Raw genomic sequence first — 18,241 nt, 5'->3', positions numbered from 1 at the left:
TTCATTTTGAAAGGGCCAAGCAGTGGGGGGAAAGACCAGAGTGCCCCCCCGTCCTCTTTTCTTCCCACTTCCTCACCAACCTCCCTTATACCTGTCACAATACTCCAAACCCCAGTGTTTCAGTTTTTCACTTTGAAAACATGATCAACCTGGGCACTCTGGGAGGTTGCCACCTGCAGCACTATCACTGGTTTTGGGCTCCAGCTGCCACTGTTCCTAACTGTATGCAGCATTCTAATGTCAGGAAGGACTGGCAATAGGAAGACTCTTCTGAGCTTTTCCTTCCATTTTTAAAATATATTCAAGAAATCTTGGACCATATTACCATTTACACAAAGACTTCTTTACGCTGCTTTGCTCAGTGGTAAGACCTTAAAGTCGGAGTAAATGTAATTTATGCCCACTTTACAATGTTCTGGCAGTGTAAAGGGGCCTGATAGGGGTCTTAGTGTAAATGAGATTAAGCTACCCAGTCCCCAAGCTTTAATGATTAAACTGATTTGATTTGACTGCATATTGCTGCCTTTACAAGGAGCAGGGATATAACTAGAGTGCTGTTTTGGAGTTAGCTAGAGCTGTACTGTAAGGAGGCTCTCTGGAGACAAAACTTTATATTAAAAAATATATAAAAAAGATTCTGTGAACTGGGACTCTTCTTCAGACAAATGTTTTTCTTTAAAGGAAAAGAAAATAAAACATTATTGCTTTAAAATAAAATTAAAATTTTGGAAGGTGTATATTGGCTATATGGCTATATCAAGCACTAGTGAAAGCAGTATTCACATTGTCACAATACAAAACTTATGAAATTACCAAACTTATAGAATTCTTTTATATATTCTGTTTCAGTGAATGTGGTCTTCTATATTTCAGGAAAGAAGCCTTTGTACTTCAGAGAATTTTGGAAACACACATTTAGCTTAGTTGTATTTTTAGATCAGCCTGACAGGTTGCCATATAGAAGGAAGTACTAGGTATACATATACAGCATTAATGTTGTTGCCTCTAGTGTTAAGATCAATGTTTTGAAAGGTTTTATTTAGCAAAGGTTATCTGTTGCACTGATTTACTTGTGGCAGAGCTTTAGAAGCCCACAGACTACTACATTAAGTTAGAATAAATAATTTTCAATTTTCCGTAGGAGCTGAAATTAAAAGATGAAGAATGTGAAAGACTTTCTAAAGTGCGAGATCAACTTGGACAGGAATTGGAAGAACTTACAGCTAGTCTATTTGAGGTTTGTTTGAGTCATTGCTGTGATATAATTAAAGGAGACTGGGCAAGGTGTGTTATGTAGCATCAGTACATTGTACTCTGATACAGAAAAATCCAGCTTGTAAAAGAATTTGTGGTCTCAAGGCTTGGGCCTGTTGAAGTGGAGACTTGAGAGCAAGAAATCATATAGCTTTACATGTATGAGAGAGAGAGACACCTCATTAGCCTTGTTAGTCTGCCTACTGCACCCAAAATGAGGGATGTAAGAAAAAATAGACCAGAAAGCTTAAAATGTGTCGTTCTTCTCTTTTGTATAACCATTTTCTGTCAGTCAGATTATCTGTCTAGAAGATTGCATAAAAAAGAAGTAAATTTGGGGCCACAATGAGGGGGACATAAAAATGAATAACTTATCATGCTTCCAGCTTTTAGATTTGGGGCCAGGTGCATTGCTCCCCAAAACTTTGAAATAAACCTATTAAATATACACAGTTATTTATGCACATTTGTGTAATCAGTCAAAATAGAATCTGGTTGTACAATTAGAAGCATAGATATCAAAGGGGATCTCTAAAGTTAAGATAAGGATAGTTATCATAGCGAGAATGAATTTGTGCCATCTCAGGAAACCATTTTAAAGATATATTTATACTTAAAGGAGGCAGCATACTGATGACTAGTATTTTAAAAAAAATTGAGTTCAGAGGCATGTAATTGGAAAAGAATGAATAGAAGGCTAGAAAGAGTAAGATAGAATGTGTGTATGAGAGAGATGGTAAACAAGAGAAAGGAGAGGAGAAAATGAGAGAAATTGGGTAAGTATTTCACATAAAAATAAATATACCTCTGAAACATTAAATTGATGCCATGTCACAGCACCATGAAAAAGTGTATTAATCTGTATTAATTAATTTTGTATTTGATATGCAAAACATGAAATGTAGGGCATTTAGTAACTATTCTGTAATGTGTTTAAGCATTCAACACTCCCAAATGTTAACATACCACTGAAGCTTTACTTCTGTGATTACTTCACTAGGGCCTTGGGCCCTGATCCTGCATTGGGATCCACAAGCCTGGACCTTCGTGTTTATGCAGAATCTCATTGGCTTCCTTGGGTCATTGAATGGGCACAGGGGCTTATACTAGTGTAACCTATGTAGAGGGGAGGTAAGTCAATCTACTTACCAATTCTGGCTATGGAGTTCCTCTCTCTGACTTAAAGTATTTATACAGACTATGAATTCCTGTCATCGTAAGAGACTACAGCTGGATTATATAGGACCATATAAATACTAAAAGTGGAAATTATAATAAGATTCACTTTCTTTCTCATCTTGGGAATCCTGTACCAGTCTTTACCATCAGCCAGTTATGCATGCACACACAATTCATAATTTAAAATTCCTTTTTATGAATAACACTCCAAAAATAAACTGTTACAGCACAGTGTTACAATGCACCCTAGCTAGATGAATATCACTAACTAGAGATTTTGTTGTTTTCCTTGAAATGAAGACTATAACACAGGACCTAAACTTGAAGCTATATATATATATATATATATATATATATATATATATAATTCCTTACAAAATAAATACAGGAACTGGGATTCTGACAATCAGAGATCTTCTACCTTCACATAAAGAAAAAGAGTACTTGTGTACTCCTTAGAGACTAACAAATTTATTTACAAGTAGGTAAAATTGACAAGTGGGTAAAATATTTAGTTATAGTATATAACCAACTATTTCAGCATCCACGCTATTGCATATGTAAACTTCAAACAAGAAAGAAAAGAAAACTTGATAATTACCACAGCTTTTAGGCTCACACACTGTCTTTGGTTCAGTGATATAGTACGCCTCCTGAAGACATTTGGCCTCCAATCTGCAATTCCTTCTTAATGGTGTTTCCCAGTCTAACTCTTATTGACTTCTGTAAAATTATAGGAAATGGCACTAAGATTCAACCCAGAGATTTAGTCTGGGTTACCCCGACAGCTCTATCTTCTCCCTGCAGGACTGGGTGCGATCTGACTGGTCCTCCAAATGGCTGTCAGTTTTGTAACCCTGACAGAATTCACTACTGATTGGCTTGCCACCTTGTCTGGGAATGTTTCCATATCTACTCAGAGCAAGTAGAAACAGCAGCAGTAATAACAGCAATGAGTGTGTTTGGCTGAACACCGTGATGTAAGAAAAAGAAATAGGGGTTACACTAGCATATCCCAGTGCAGGATCCAGGATTTATTTTGTATAGGTGTGTGTGTGTGTGTGTTTTACATCCCAAATACTTAAATTGTAATAATATGACGCACTTTTTGTTTTGTGAGATGCATCCCTGCTTGGAAACTGCATGGTCAATGTTAAATGTACCTGTACAGATTGTATAAATGTGTGTGTTCTTATTCCTGCATGTATCTGTTGTGATTTAAGGTAATTTTATAAACCCATAATCTAGAGCTGTCATGTAAGCCAAGGGGAGCGAAGTCATTCCTACTTTAATGATTTATTATTTTTTCTGTTATTTATATAGCATCCAAAAATATGCTAGGCGCTCTACAGATATAAGCTAGGTCCGTGTCCCAAATAATTTATAGTCTAAATCCTTTGTGTTGACTTTCCTTGGCACCAGCCAGTCACAGCATTTACCCATGTGCAATAAGTTGTTGAATCAAGGCTTAAATAGACATGACATACACAGACAAAACGATGTTTTTTTTAAAAAAAAAAAATCTTAACCCCTTAGCTCTCTTCTGTTTCCCTTTATTAGCTGAATCTTGCTTCCTTACCTGGATTGTTTTTAACACGTTACTATTTACATTTTTTAAATGTAATTTATTAATCTCTAGCCCGATATATTTGTTTGGTTTTTACATTGCCCGTTTTCCTGTTGAATTTATTTTTACTGTTAAGTATTAGACTTCATATATTCATTCAACGAGCCGCCTTCATGCACAAATTAAGATTATTGAGGTTGGCTCTGCTGGCAACAGGAGAGCAGAAGGCTCCTTTGAGTATGAATGTGTGCCTATGTTGCTTCTCTTGCTGCTGGTCCTCTTTCTCAAGAGAGGAGTGGGGTCTTCAGTTGGTAGCCACCAGAGCTTGATTGGAGTTTGGAGGTCGTGCCAGGCATCTTTGTAGGTTGGCTGCAAAGGATTTCAGTTGCCCAGTGTCTGTGATCAGGGCCAATGATATACAGGGCCTGCTGATCCCCTTTGTTTTGCCATTGCAAAAGTAATAGGTTTGTAGATATTTTGAGTTAATAACTATTTTATTTAAATTCCAAGAGACATCACAAATCTTACTCTTTTTATATGTAATCTTCATGAAGAAATGGGTTATGTCATTTATTTTTAAAAGTTTTTTCCCCCTGGATTTTGTAGGGTGGCTATTCTATGGGAAACATGTACACTACAAAAACATTTTGTTTTATAGGAAGCACACAAAATGGTGAGAGAAGCTAATGTCAAACAAGCTACTGCAGAAAAACAATTAAAAGAAGCACAGGGAAAGGTGAGTTTTTTTTCAAACTTATTTTCTGTGCATTTTATTAGTGTTTAAATCCAGAATTGTTCGTGGGTAAAAAATTTAAAAAGGATCCTCACTTGTGTAAATCTATGCTAATAATTACTGAATTGTTCTGTGCCATCTACATATACGGTCTGTAAACGCTTTTGGGTTTGGCATTGGATTTTTCCAGCACAATGTTGAAAGTCGGCAGTGGACACAGCAAAACAGCAGTGCTACTGCATATTGTGCTCTAAAGGTGTACATGTTGCTGTTCTTTATGCAAATCAAGGCAATTACATTCACTATCCATATTTGAAAAGTATCTAACAAATGCCAATTGGCATTTATATCATGCCATAATGTGTGCCTAGGTTGCAAGTACTAAATTGTATTTTCTCATTTTCAAGATTGATGTCCTTCAGGCTGAAGTAGCAGCTTTGAAAACACTAGTACTGTCCACTTCACCAACATCACCAACTAAGGAGCTTCAGTCTAGTGGAAAAGCTCCATTTAAAAAAGGACATACAAGAAACAAAAGTACAAGTAGTGCTATGTGTGGCAGTCATCAAGACCTCACCACAGTGCAGCCAATTGTGAAAGACTGCAAAGAGGTAACAGTTCAAAGATTGTGTTCTTTTTGGCTAGTGGGATGGTCATTAATGTTTCCTGAATTAAAAAAGCAATTTTATTTTCATTCCCTATAAAATTGTGTATGGTTATGCATGTGTCTGTAAAATCTTTGTGTACCACTGATTGCTTTCAGAGATTTTTTCTGTTAACTTCTGTTTCATCTTGGAGTTCCATATCAATAACTGGTGAATTTCTGAATCTTCCTGTTTACCTTTAAATGCTTTCTTCGGGGGAGAAGATTCTAAATATTTGAAATATTATAAGATAGTTACCTCTAACATTTTCTGCAAGAGTTTTTTATACTGTCAGCTTTTTTGTTATACATTTGGAAAATGTATGAGACTTGGTTAATTTCAGGCCTTTCTGCACTATTGGGCATAGAACTGGGAAGAATCAGACTAACACATGGTAAAGTCAAACTATAACTCTGAAATCTAGTTAATCTAAAATAAAAAAAAAGTTGTTTCCTGCACTTGCTTCTTAGTCTACTTGCCAATTTTAATTGTTTTGCAACTAAATTAAAAATGTTTTTCTTTCTCTTGTTGCTGTTCAAGGGAAACAAACACAAAGGAAACTGACTGTATAGAGGAAATCAGGAAACTAATTATATACAAAATGATGTTATTGCACCAGTATTTTTTTAAAGGGCTGTAATATAATTCTCTAATCTTTCATATATTAGTAATCTTAGGTGCTGTTTGTAAAGATGGAAAAATATTCAGACAGAAGTGTAATTTAAAATGATTGTATCCCTTTTAAAATTTTGTTCCATTATAATTCACTGCTGATCTGATGAGGGAAAGAGTGGGGATAGAAGAGAGATACACATTCAGTATCTAGAAAGGAAATGAATTAGGCACTCAAAGTACGAAGCAGAAAGCCAAATAAAAAGAGCTTTTCAAGTCAGCTTGGTTTCTTTTAAATATTGGATGAAGAGGGAAACTCAGCAAAATACTAAAAATAAATGCAATGTAAATAATGACTGTTAGATTTCTAAAATGTTCAGTAAACACATACAAAAATTATGCTTTTTTAAAAAAAAAAGTTTTTTCCCCCTGTGGGTGACTCTTTAAGGTATTGATAAACCATTCATTTTCTCATGCCTCAGAATTTTTCTTTTGATTGAGGCTACGGGGAATGTTCCTTTACGGAACAGAATACATTTATTGGGTTTCATTTGCACAATGAGATTGGTGGCTTAGCAACAAAGGCATTTACAATCTGGTTTAACTGAGACAGCTGACTTTGATTATATCTAGGTGAAAATCAAGTGGATCTAATAGAAAATAAATTGGCCTGCCTAAATTCTGTGTTTTTTAAAACTAATTATAGGAAAATGGTAAAATGCTAAAGACCAAGGAAAACTCTGAAAATGGATAGACTAGAATAGTATACAGGACGTTAATATACATAAACTAATCTTTTGAGTTTAGTCAATTAGGGTTGTTCTAGTGTGAATTATTTTCCCTCTGCAGTGCCTCATTTACATAGAATATTTTAAAATGATTTTTAAACGGTAGTTTAAACCTTATATTCTTTCTAACAAGCATACTATAAAATAAGCATAATTAAATTCTCAGTTGGGTGTGTCTGCTTGTTGAACGTTACTTTCCTCTAGAACACCCACCCCATTCATAGTTTCTGAACTCTTGCTCACTCCATCTCACTAAAACAACAGCTTCTTCTCTTTCACAGTCCCTAATCATGAGGTGGCCCAGAAAATCCATCAGTGGGCTTCTCTTCTTTTTCTCTATTTCGAACTTTTCCTGTTTTCAGTTCTTTTCAGGTTTGTCAGTGAGTTTGTTTTCTTCTCTCAGTCCATAACTGTCCTCTGCCATCCTCTAGATGGCCACATCTTCCCCATCTCTCATTTATTTAAATGGCATTCACCCTTCCTTACCTCACAATCCTCGACCCTCTTCAGCTTTCATGCTGTTGACCTACATATCCAACTCTTTCCTTCCTGCTTCCCTCACACATACCTCCTCATTTGACCTTTGACTGTGGATTAATTTACAGACAAAACCAAGACCATTCCCTAAATCTTCATTTATATTATGACAGTAGTGTGCAAGGGCCCTATGGAGCTAGGCACTACACCAACTATAGGAAGACATGGTTCTGGCCCCAAAGAGTTTACACTCACTTGTGTCATCATATTAGATTGTAACAAACAGTAGGAAGGAAAGGGGATGAGGGTAATGGTAGTAAGGTCACAAAGTTAATTTGGCTAGTTAGTGACATCTTCATAACTTCAAATCTAAAAGGTTTTTTTATTTTCAAATATAAGTAAGTAGATCGACATCATCGGTCCTCATTGGAACTCTGTGTAGCTATTTTAATTTCATTTTTCTGTAGGCAGGTGTGGATCTTGAAGGGATTGTGAGGAGACGGTAGTAGCCTTATGAATCAGTTCAGGGAGGGTATTCTGTGTGTTAAGGAAGACAGGTTTGTAGGGCAAAAGGACAAGTGGGTGATCCATCCTCAACATCCCATTTATTTGTTTCGCTTCTGCTTCTGTCTCCTTTAGTGCTGCTGCCTGTGCATAAAATACCATTCCAATCCCACTTCATCAAGACAATATCTTTCTCATTCAGAGCTCTCATAAGCTCCATCAGTTCCATCAAGAAGTGAATTAATAATAAAAACTACGCCAACTCCCACCCTTTCCCCAAAACCCCACCAATTATTTCCCCTTCATGCTTTCCCAATGCACCTTCCCTCCCCCCCCCCCGAACATGATCTCATGTGGTTTGGCTTCATGTTCCAATAAATGCTATGTGGTACCTGTGAAATTATAGCATGAGATAGGCTTAGCAAAGTGGGAGAATGAAGTTTTTGGACTTTGAGGGACCTCAAATGAAGAATAACAGCGAGTTTAAAATGATGGGCTCAATTCTACTCTTACATTAAATTCTGTAGACATACAAAGGTATTTGTTTATTTACTTTGCTTTTAAATATAATATTAACAGATCACTTAGGTTTGGTCACCTTACCAAACTTTTCAAATTCAGAAAATAAGCAGTGGACAGACTGAAAGGATGTAACAGATGCACAGATGTAAAAGAATTAGTGACTTCTTCCAGTTAAACAGTTTCTCTTGTGTTGCCAAGGGTATCCTGACTTCAAGACTTCAATGACTTGCCAGTTTCTTCTCTTGTCTCATTTTTTAATATTTCAGTGCCCTAATACTGCAATAAGTTCAAGATACATGAAACAACACAACTTAAATTGCTTATTTTTGTATACTTAGGCAAAGCAGAGATTTTAAAAAAAAGTATGGTTAATGTGCAGCTGCTGGAGCTATAGAATAATGTGGAATAGTGGTATTGGTTCTAATGCTTGTTGATTGAAATGCAGGTATTATTAACTGTTCAGTTTTAGCACAACTGCTGTAATCCATAACATTTGTCACTAGAATATAACTTTTTTTTTGTTTAAAAAGTATCTTTCTGGGTTTGTTTGTTAGGCTGACTTATCTCTGTATAATGAATTCAGATCCTGGAAGGATGAGCCGACGATGGACAGAACATGCCCTTTCTTAGATAAAATCTATCAGGAAGATATCTTCCCATGTTTAACCTTCTCAAAAAGTGAGGTAATGTATTTATTCTGTCTAAATGTTGATGCTGTCTTTATATAATGTACATAGGTACTCATGGAACAGTTGTTTCCACATGTTGTACTCAGTACCTGAAGGCTGTAAATTATTTCTTCACATAGTTACATAATATTTAGCTATTTGCCTCATTATAAAAAAAATTGCACTAGTCAAAGTGAAGGGCTGAAGCCTAACTTAGAGTGGTAAGTTGTTGTACAGCAGTGGTCACCAGCCCGTAGATTGCAATCTACTGGTCGATCCTGGAGCCTCTGACAGTCAATCACAATCTCCAGCCGCTAAAAGTTCAACTCCCTCCTCAGGCCCTACGCCACCAGCACTCCCAGCTATCTTGGAGACACCACTGACTTCCTGAGGAAACTACAATCCATCGGTGATCTTCCTGAAAACACCATCCTGGCCACTATGGATGTAGAAGCCCTCTACACCAACATTCCACACAAAGATGGACTACAAGCCATCAGGAACAGTATCCCCGATAATGTCACGGCAAACCTGGTGGCTGAACTTTGTGACTTTGTCCTCACCCATAACTATTTCACATTTAGGGACAATGTATACTTTCAGATCAGCGGCACTGCTATGGGTACTCGTGTGGCCCCACAGTATGCCAACATTTTTATGGCTGACTTAGAACAACGCTTCCTCAGCTTTCATCCCCTAATACCCCTACTCTATTTGCGCTACATTGATGACATCATCTTCATCTGGACCCATGGAAAAGAAGCCCTTGAAGAATTCCACCATGATTTCAACAATTTCCATCCCACCATCAACCTCCGCCTGGACCAGTCTACAGAAGAGATCCACTTCCTAGACACTACAGTGCTAATAAGCGATGGTCACATAAACACCACCCTATACCGGAAACCTACTGACTGCTATGCCTACCTACATGCCTTCAGCTTTCATCCAGACCACACCACACGATCCATTGTCTACAGCCAAGCATTTGCTCCAACCCCTCAGACAGAGACAAACACCCTACAAGATCTCTATCAAGCGTTCTTACAACGACAATACCCACCTGCTGAAGTGAAGAAACAGATTGACAGAGCCAGAAGAGTACCCAGAAGTTACCTACTGCGGGACAGGCCCAACAAAGAAAATAACAGAACGCCACTAGCCATCACCTTCAGCCCCCAACTGAAACCTCTCCAACGCATCATCAAGGATCTACAACCTATCCTGAAGTACGACCCATCACTCTCACAGATCTTGGGAGACAGGCCAGTCCTTGCTTATAGATAGCCCCCCAACCTGAAGCAAATACTTACCAGCAACCACACGCCACACAACAAAACCACTAACCCAGGAACCTATCCTTGCAACAAAGTCCATTGCCAACTGTGTCCACATATCTATTCAGGGGACACCATCATAGGGCCTAATCACATCAGCCACAGTATCAGAGGCTCGTTCACCTGCACATCTATCAATGTGATATATGCCATCATGTGCCAGCAATGCCCCTCTGCCATGTACATTGGCCAAACTGGACAGTCTCTATGTAAAAGACTAAATGGACACAAATCAGACGTCAAGAATTATAACATTCAAAAACCAGTCGGAGAACACTTCAATCTCCCTGGTCACTCAATTACAGTCCTAAAAGTCGGAATATTACAACAAAAGAACTTCAAAAACAGACTCCGAGAGACTGCTGAATTGGAATTAATTTGCAAACTGGATACAACTAACTTAGGCTTGAATAAAGACTGGGAGTGAATGGGTCATTACACAAAGTAAAACTATTTCCCCATGTTTATTCCCTCCCCCCCCACTGTTCCTCAGACGTTCTTGTCAACTGCTGGAAATGGCCCACCTTGATTATCACTACAAAAGGTTTTCTTCCCTCCAACCCCCCCTCCTGCTGGTATTAGCTCATCTTAAGTGATCACTCTCCTTACAGTGTGTATGATAACACCCATTGTTTCATGTTCTCTGTGTATATAAATCTCCCCACAGTATTTTCCACTGAATGCATCCGGTGAAGTGAGCTGTAGCTCACGAAAGCTTATGCTCAAATAAATTTGTTAGTCTCTAAGGTGCCACAAGTACTCCTTTTCTTTTTAAAAGTTCAATGGCGCAGCGGGGCTAAGGCAGGCTCGCTGCGGCCCCTGATGGGGGTGGGGCAGGGGTTCTCCATGCACTGCTCCTGTGTGCAGGCATCACCCCTGCAGCTCCCATTAGCCGGGAATGGGGAACAGCGGCCAATTGGGACTGCGGGGGCCATGCCTGCAGAGAGGGACAGTGTGTGGAGCCATGACCCTGCCCCAGGCACCACAGGGACATGCTGGCCGCTTCTCGGAGTGGCGTGGGGCAGGCAGGGAGCCTTAGCGCTGCTGCGCTGCCACCTCAGGTAAGTGCCGCCCGGCAGGAGCCCGCACCTCTGCCCCAGCCCTGAGCCCCCTTCCAGAGCTTGCACCCCAACCCCCAGTCTTGAGCCTCCTCTCAGAGCCAGCACCCTGAACTCACTCCTGCATCCTGAACCCCTGTCCCAGCTCTGGAGCCTCCTCTCAGAGCTAGCACCCCATACCTCTTCCTGCATCCCAGCACTCTGCCCCAGGCCAGAGCCCCCTCCTGCACCCCTGCCCCAGGCTCAGCTTGGAGCCCCCTCCAACACTCTGAACTCCTTGGCCCCAGCCCAGTGAAAGTAAGTGAGGGTGGGGGAGAGCAAGCAACAGAGGGAGGGGGATGGAGTGAGCAGGGTGGGGCCTCGGGGAAGGAGCGGGGTAGATCCTGGGTTGCACTTAAATTCAAAAAGTGATCTTGTGCGTAAAAAGTTTGGAGACCACAGTTGTTCAGATTCCCCCTTCCCTACCTCTGTCACTGTATCCAATACTAACTTGGAGTTCTCTTGCTATTCCAGACATGACTCTTTCAAGTAGAGACTCTTATTCTTCTCCTATCCCTCCTTCAAACTCTAGTGCCCTCAGGAATTGGGGATTGTGTACTTCTCATCTTACTAGGGACCTTTTAGGAGGGACATAGTAAATGGACAATCTTTCTTACTTACGCCTTTATGTAAATGGCCATACAGGCCACAACACCCTTTACTCAGCAGACACCTGTCTTCTCTCCCAATCTGTCAGCGCAGCAGAGAAAGCAGGCAGCCAGGGCTGTGGTGCATTCTGCTTTCTTTGAGGAGGGAAGCCTTAGGCAGAAGGGCTAAGCTCAGAGAAAGGTGAAAGAGTTGGGAACATAATTGATTTTGGATTAAAACAGTTGTGTGAATTTCACCTTCTTCGATTTTTTTTTCCCCTGCATTTTGAATTTTCATTTGTTGCTGTAAATATTTTCCTAGGCTGTCGCTTTGACCATGTCATCCCTCCACTGGCACCCTCTTCTCTATCATATCAACCCTAAGCTACTTGTCAGCACTTTCAAGGCCCTTCATAGCCTATCCCCACCCTATCTATTATCATTCACTACCAAGCTGTTGATACTTACCTCTGATTGGCCCATGATGCCAGCCTCCATAGCTCACTTGTTAAATTTTCAAACAAGCACTTTTGTGCTTTCTCCCATCCTGCCCCGTATGCTTGGGATGTACTCCCCGTAAACGTGTGTAACGCCGTTTTACTGTTCTTGTTCAATCGTTCCTTAAAACACTCCACTGTGGTGATGCCTATACTTGAAAACAGCTAGGCTAGGCTGCTGTTGTCTTGCCACAGCCTACCATGCTGACCAATATTGTCTCGTTTCCTTGTACTCTCCTGTTGGTTGGTCTGTATTTGTCTGTCTTATACCTAGTTAGTAAGCTCTTTGGCAAGAGACTGTCTTTTTTTGTGCTGTTTGTACTGCACCTCACACAGTGGGGGCCTGGTCCATGACTGGGGCTCCTAGGCACTACGATAATTTAAATAAGTAGAAAAGTTACATTTTTCATCATGCAAACCACTTTTATTTTTCATCCACCAGATATCAGTTCTACACAGATTAACTTGCTCCTCCCTTCTGTCAGACTGGCCTTTGCTGGTCATGGCCAGATATATTTTCTCAGTGCCTTTTCTCCGGTTTCTACCTATTGTAACTTATTCCATCTAGAAGCCCTTTATACAGTTTAATTAAAAATATTGTTAGTCAATTAACTGGACAGAGGAGACTGTACAAGGATAAAATATGCAATCCCTCCTGCCCCTAGCCTGGCCTATCAATTTTACAGAAAGATGGAGATGCAAATAGTTCCAAATGACTGTGGTGAGATCCAGAGTTGTTAAATAATAATAATAAAAAAAAAAAGTAAGAATTCTCATGTTTCAAGTAGGGAGAGGTATTACTGTTTTGGAAATTTGCGTGTTTTACAGTAAAGACATGAAAGAGGACGTTCATTTTGATTGCTAACCACCTCCTCCCCCGACCGTAAAGGAAGAAACACAACCTTTTACAGTAAATTGTAAATGAGATCAAGGCCTCAGGTGGGACAAAAGGGATGGAAAGCTGTTGTAGCCAGTAAGCAGCCAGTTGTGTATTTGCTGTCATGGGGAAATCTAAGGCTGTCATGGGGAAATCTAAGGCTGGACAACTCCTGGACCCCGTTCCCAGATTTGCCAGTGATGCTGTGGGGTCAGAAAGAGGTGTGGTTGGAGCATGCTACATTCCTAGGATCACTATCAGCAAGAGAGCTCATTACATACCTGCACTGTTTAGAGCAGCCCTAAGAGTGTCCTAAGCTGTGCTGGAGAAAGCACAGAACTGGCCCAGGTCATTCCTCCTTTGGGAGTTTGCCCGTGTGACCTCCACACAGCACTTACTGGGTACAGTTGAAGATTCAGCCCTAAGAGTAAAAGAAATTTATTCTTGGATCTTCCTAAAATACAAGAGGCAAGATTGAATCTTTTAAGCCTACAGAGATTCATTTGTTTGAAGAAGGTGAACATTGACAGCCTTTCCTGGCACAGTGCTAAATTTTCCTCCTGCATACAACAGTCTCATGTCTTCACTTGACTGGTGTATCACTCTATCATGATTCATCCAGTCGTCTTTCAAATGGCCATTGGCACACAATCTGGGTAGCTATTTGCATATTGGTTCATTTGCAATCCATGTAGAACAGTACGTTAACTTCTTTCCGTACAATGTTTTATCTGTATGCTCCTGTAGTTCATATTTGTGTCTCTAATTTATATAACTAGGCCATCTTACTGTTTTCCCTCTGTAGCCCTCTCACCCTGTTAATTGCTACTGGAGACTTATATGTTGCCTGAAAAGGCCAGGATGCAGCTACTACCACTTCTGTGCATCAATTACAGATAATCACTGTACATGGAGTGACCATCTTTTATTTTCCTTTAAGTATAACCAGACGAACTGAATGTGTAAACTGAATGGTAACTAGATTAAGTTGTGATGTCTGCTTATGTGATTAGTTGATGTGTTATATAAATTCTTGCCTGTATAAATATGCTGTGAATGTGAACTATTTTATTTTATTTCTTGGGGGAGGGGCAAACAAGGAATATTCTATTTAAACTTATTTAATACTGTATCTGTGAGTTGATTTGTAAAATATCCAAAGCAGAATAACACTATATAGGCGGTAGCAAAGATCATTGGTACAGAGTTGTTTTAATAATACAGTTAGGAGTTTAGTGGAAACCATTGAGGAATAACCCTTTTATGGACTATATTAGCGAAACAGAACTGTTGAGTCTATTTAAACAATCATATGGGCTGATATTGAGTCACATCCTGCTTAGTTAGCATTTTCCTCCAGGGCAGATTGGAAGAGGCCCTGAGGTTTTTCGCCTTCCTCTGTAGCATGGGGCACGGGTCACTTGCTGGAGGATTCTCTGCTCCTTGAAGTCTTTAAACCACGATTTGAGGACTTCAATAGCTCAGACATAGGTGAGAGGTTTTTCGCAGGAGTGGGTGGGTGAGATTCTGTGGCCTGCGTTGTGCGGGAGGTCGGACTAGATGATCATAATGGTCCCTTCTGACCTTAGTATCTATGAATCTATATGTAAAAGCACTTTAAAACAATGAATCAGGAAATGAGTTAGGGAAAGGGGTATTTTAATTTCTGCTTTATGTTGTTTCCACAGGAAAATATTATAACCAACCTACTTTGGCAACATTGATAATGATCTATTGTTTTTTAGGTATTCTATAAATTAACCAGTTTTATTCCTTCCTGAAAATCTTTTAAATAATAATAATTGGCTTTAAAAAAATGTTAAAAATGAATGTCCAGATACTTGGACTGAAACACTCCTTGCTTAAAAGCATGTTTGATTCAGCTTAAGAAGAATAATTTCACTATGAGTCAATGCTTAACAAGAAAACAAACTAGACTTTTTGTTTTTGTTGTTCTAAATGCAGTTACCTCATAGCTTGGAGTTCAGGGTTATTTGGAGAGGAGCCTGGGAGTTAGGACCTTTTGGTTTTATTTACACTGACATACAGGGCAACTTCTTAACCTATCTGGGGTGTTGAATTTGCATGTTTAGACTTTGCTTTGATTATATTTATATAGCTGTAAACCTTGTATTACTTCAGTGCAATGGATAATGTCAAACTACTTCTAATTACTTTCTTTGCTATCCTTTTGTAGTTGGCTTCAGCTGTTTTAGAGGCTGTTGAAAACAACACCCTGAGCATTGAACCAGTTGGCCTGCAACCTGTTCGATTTGTGAAAGCTTCTGCAGTTGAATGTGGGGGACCAAAGTATGTTACACCAAATATTCTGTCATATGAGAGGCACAATATTTTTCATCTGGCATTTGAATGGTTCTTGTGTTTGATTGAACTGTTGTAACTGTTGCATGACCCTAATAAAATGGATATATCTTAACCTTTTGTTTATGGCCTCTGCATCAAGAATATTAGAATGCTATGCTGAACTGTTAGGGGAAAATAAATGAGGACAGGGACCATCTTTTTGTTCTGTTTGTACAATGCCTAACATAATGGTGTCCGGGTCCATGATTGAGTTTCCTAGGTACTGTGGTGGTGGTAATAATCATCATCATCACCACCACCACCACCACCACCACCACCACCACACATGTAAAACACAGGCAGAATAACACTGCAGAAAAAGCCTATGAGGAATCTAATAATCTTTTGGTACTTCACTTAAGTAAGACACATAAGGAAGAGTAATATTTAATTCATTAAAACGATCCAGTCCTTGACTTAAAGGTTCAATTTTCTGTGCTGCTCTTTTGTGTTCTGAAGCACCATCTACACTTAAACAAAGTAAACCCTCACAAGGTTTCTTTCCTGAAGAGTGTTTGATCTAACATCAGATAGGTAAGTTACATGCAATAAGTTAAATTGCAAGAGGCTGTGAATGTGGACACCATCTGAGGGGACACTATCCATTGAAAGGCTTCATGAAAGAAGTAGGTATGAAGAAATAGAGAGTGAGTGTTTGATATCTGGAGGTGTTTCAAGCATAGCAAGATGCATGAAAAAATTCTGGAACCAAGACAAAGGAAGCAGTTGAAGGCACTGAAGAGGAAGGCAAGGAGCAAGGCCTCAACAACAAGCATAGATAGGAGGGTGGAGTTTGAGTTTGAAGCTGATGCAGGAAGAGAGAAAAGGATGGGGTGTGAGTAACAGGAAATGAAGATTGTGTTAGCAGCTGCATTCTGGATGGAACTGCAGCAGTATGAAGTAAGCTATGATGATGGGAATCTGGAGAAGAGAAGGCTGTAGCAATTGGACCGAGAGGTGACTAAGGCATTGGAACAGGGCTTCTGCAATATATGTGCAGAAGAAAGCAAGGAGTTTAGAGGTCATCTATAAAGAGAGAGTCAGGACTGTTTAAGCAAATGAGCCTCCTGGCAGGAAAACCCAAGTCGTCTACTCTCTTCTGTCAAAACAATTTGTCAAATAAACATGTTCCCACAAAACATTTCACTTTTGACAAATCTGCATTTTCTGATGGAAAACTGTTCCAGCTCTACTTGTATATTTAAAAAATTACAAAAATCATTATGGTGTCTTGTATCATATTTAATGTAGGATATTTGCATTTTGTTTTGCTAGTCTCTTTTTTAGAAAAAGTGGGGGAAAAGGAAAATATTTTGACCACACTTTGAAGGAAGATTCAGAATTTTTTTTTTTTAAAGCTGTTTAATGGGAAGTAACACACTCACTATTTTTGAACCATGCAGAACCCCAAAATCATTAAAGGGTTTGCATATTCTTAAACGTCAACTTAGTCCCTCAGCCATAACTGTGTCATTACTACCAGTACTCACAAGACAAGCGCAAAAAATCGTTGGGTTCCACCACACCAGGTTAGTTGCTGGTATGATATTTACTTCAGTGCTATATGGTATATAATACATGCTGCTTAGTTCTGAGTACCTTGTGGGAACAACTATCTGAATCCTGTGGGGGTAATCAAGCTCTATCCCCCTCTTTATTGCAGCCATGGTTGGGGCACATCACAGGTTCTTCTCAACATCCTCTGTATGAGAAGAACCTCCCCCCCATTATTGTCTTAACTCCCTCCCACTCCTTCCCTGTTCTGGGAATATTACTCATTCCGTTCTGCACTTTCTATTTCTTCATACCTACTTCTTTCATGAAGCCTTTCAATGGATAGTGTCCCCTCAGATGGTGTCCACATTCACAGCCTCTTGCAGTTTAACTTATTGCATGTAACTTACCTATCTAATGTTAGATCAAACACTCTTCAGGAAATAGACATTGTGAGGGTTTATTTTGTTTAAGTATAGATGGTGCTTTAGAACACAAAAGAGCAGCAGAGAAAATTGAATCCTTAAGTCAAGGACTGGATCATTTTAATGAATTAAATATTACTCTTCCTTATGTGTCTGTCTTAAGTGAAGTACCAAAAGATTATTAAATTCCTCATAGGCTTTTTCTACAGTGTTATTCTGCCTGTGTTTTACATGTGTGGTGGTGGGGGTGATGATGATGATGATTACCACCACCACAGTACCTAGGAAACTCAATCATGGACCCGGACACCATTATGTTAGGCGTTGTACAAACAGAACAAAAAGATGGTCCCTGTCTTAATATTTCCTCTAACAAAGTTCAGTTCCCATGCCGCAGGGAGTCATAGAATAAAATGTTTCATATTGACTTCTGTGTTTTATTATACATATTTAATATTTTGGAACCAAAACATATTTTGAATTTCCCATGGGATATAAACTCCATTTTATGATCAGTTATGTGTTTAATAACAATTTTGTCGTGGAGAACTTCCTAGCAGATTGATTTAAATAGCTAACCCAGGCTAGTTATTTACTTGTAGGCAATACGCTAGA

General features: G+C 39.3%; 1 protein-coding gene across 3 annotated transcripts in view; it reads left to right on the top strand.

The window, feature by feature from the left end:
- Positions 1–18,241, top strand: part of RAB3IP (RAB3A interacting protein) — a 51,435-nt gene that overhangs the window by 24,615 nt on the left and 8,579 nt on the right. For 2 of the 3 annotated variants that reach the window (XM_074942061.1, XM_074942064.1), the window contains 5 exons: positions 1,142–1,237; positions 4,659–4,736; positions 5,141–5,344; positions 8,835–8,963; positions 15,541–15,653. In XM_074942061.1, the coding sequence (XP_074798162.1) occupies positions 1,142–1,237; positions 4,659–4,736; positions 5,141–5,344; positions 8,835–8,963; positions 15,541–15,653 (620 nt within the window). The remainder of the gene's footprint in view (positions 1–1,141; positions 1,238–4,658; positions 4,737–5,140; positions 5,345–8,834; positions 8,964–15,540; positions 15,654–18,241) is intronic. The other variant, XM_074942062.1, reaches the window with a different exon arrangement.

The sequence above is a fragment of the Natator depressus genome, chromosome 1 (assembly GCF_965152275.1).
Source record: "Natator depressus isolate rNatDep1 chromosome 1, rNatDep2.hap1, whole genome shotgun sequence".
Taxonomy (NCBI): domain Eukaryota; kingdom Metazoa; phylum Chordata; order Testudines; family Cheloniidae; genus Natator; species Natator depressus.
Note: the sequence above shows the minus strand (reverse complement) of the source record. Positions and strands in the feature narration are given on the sequence as shown.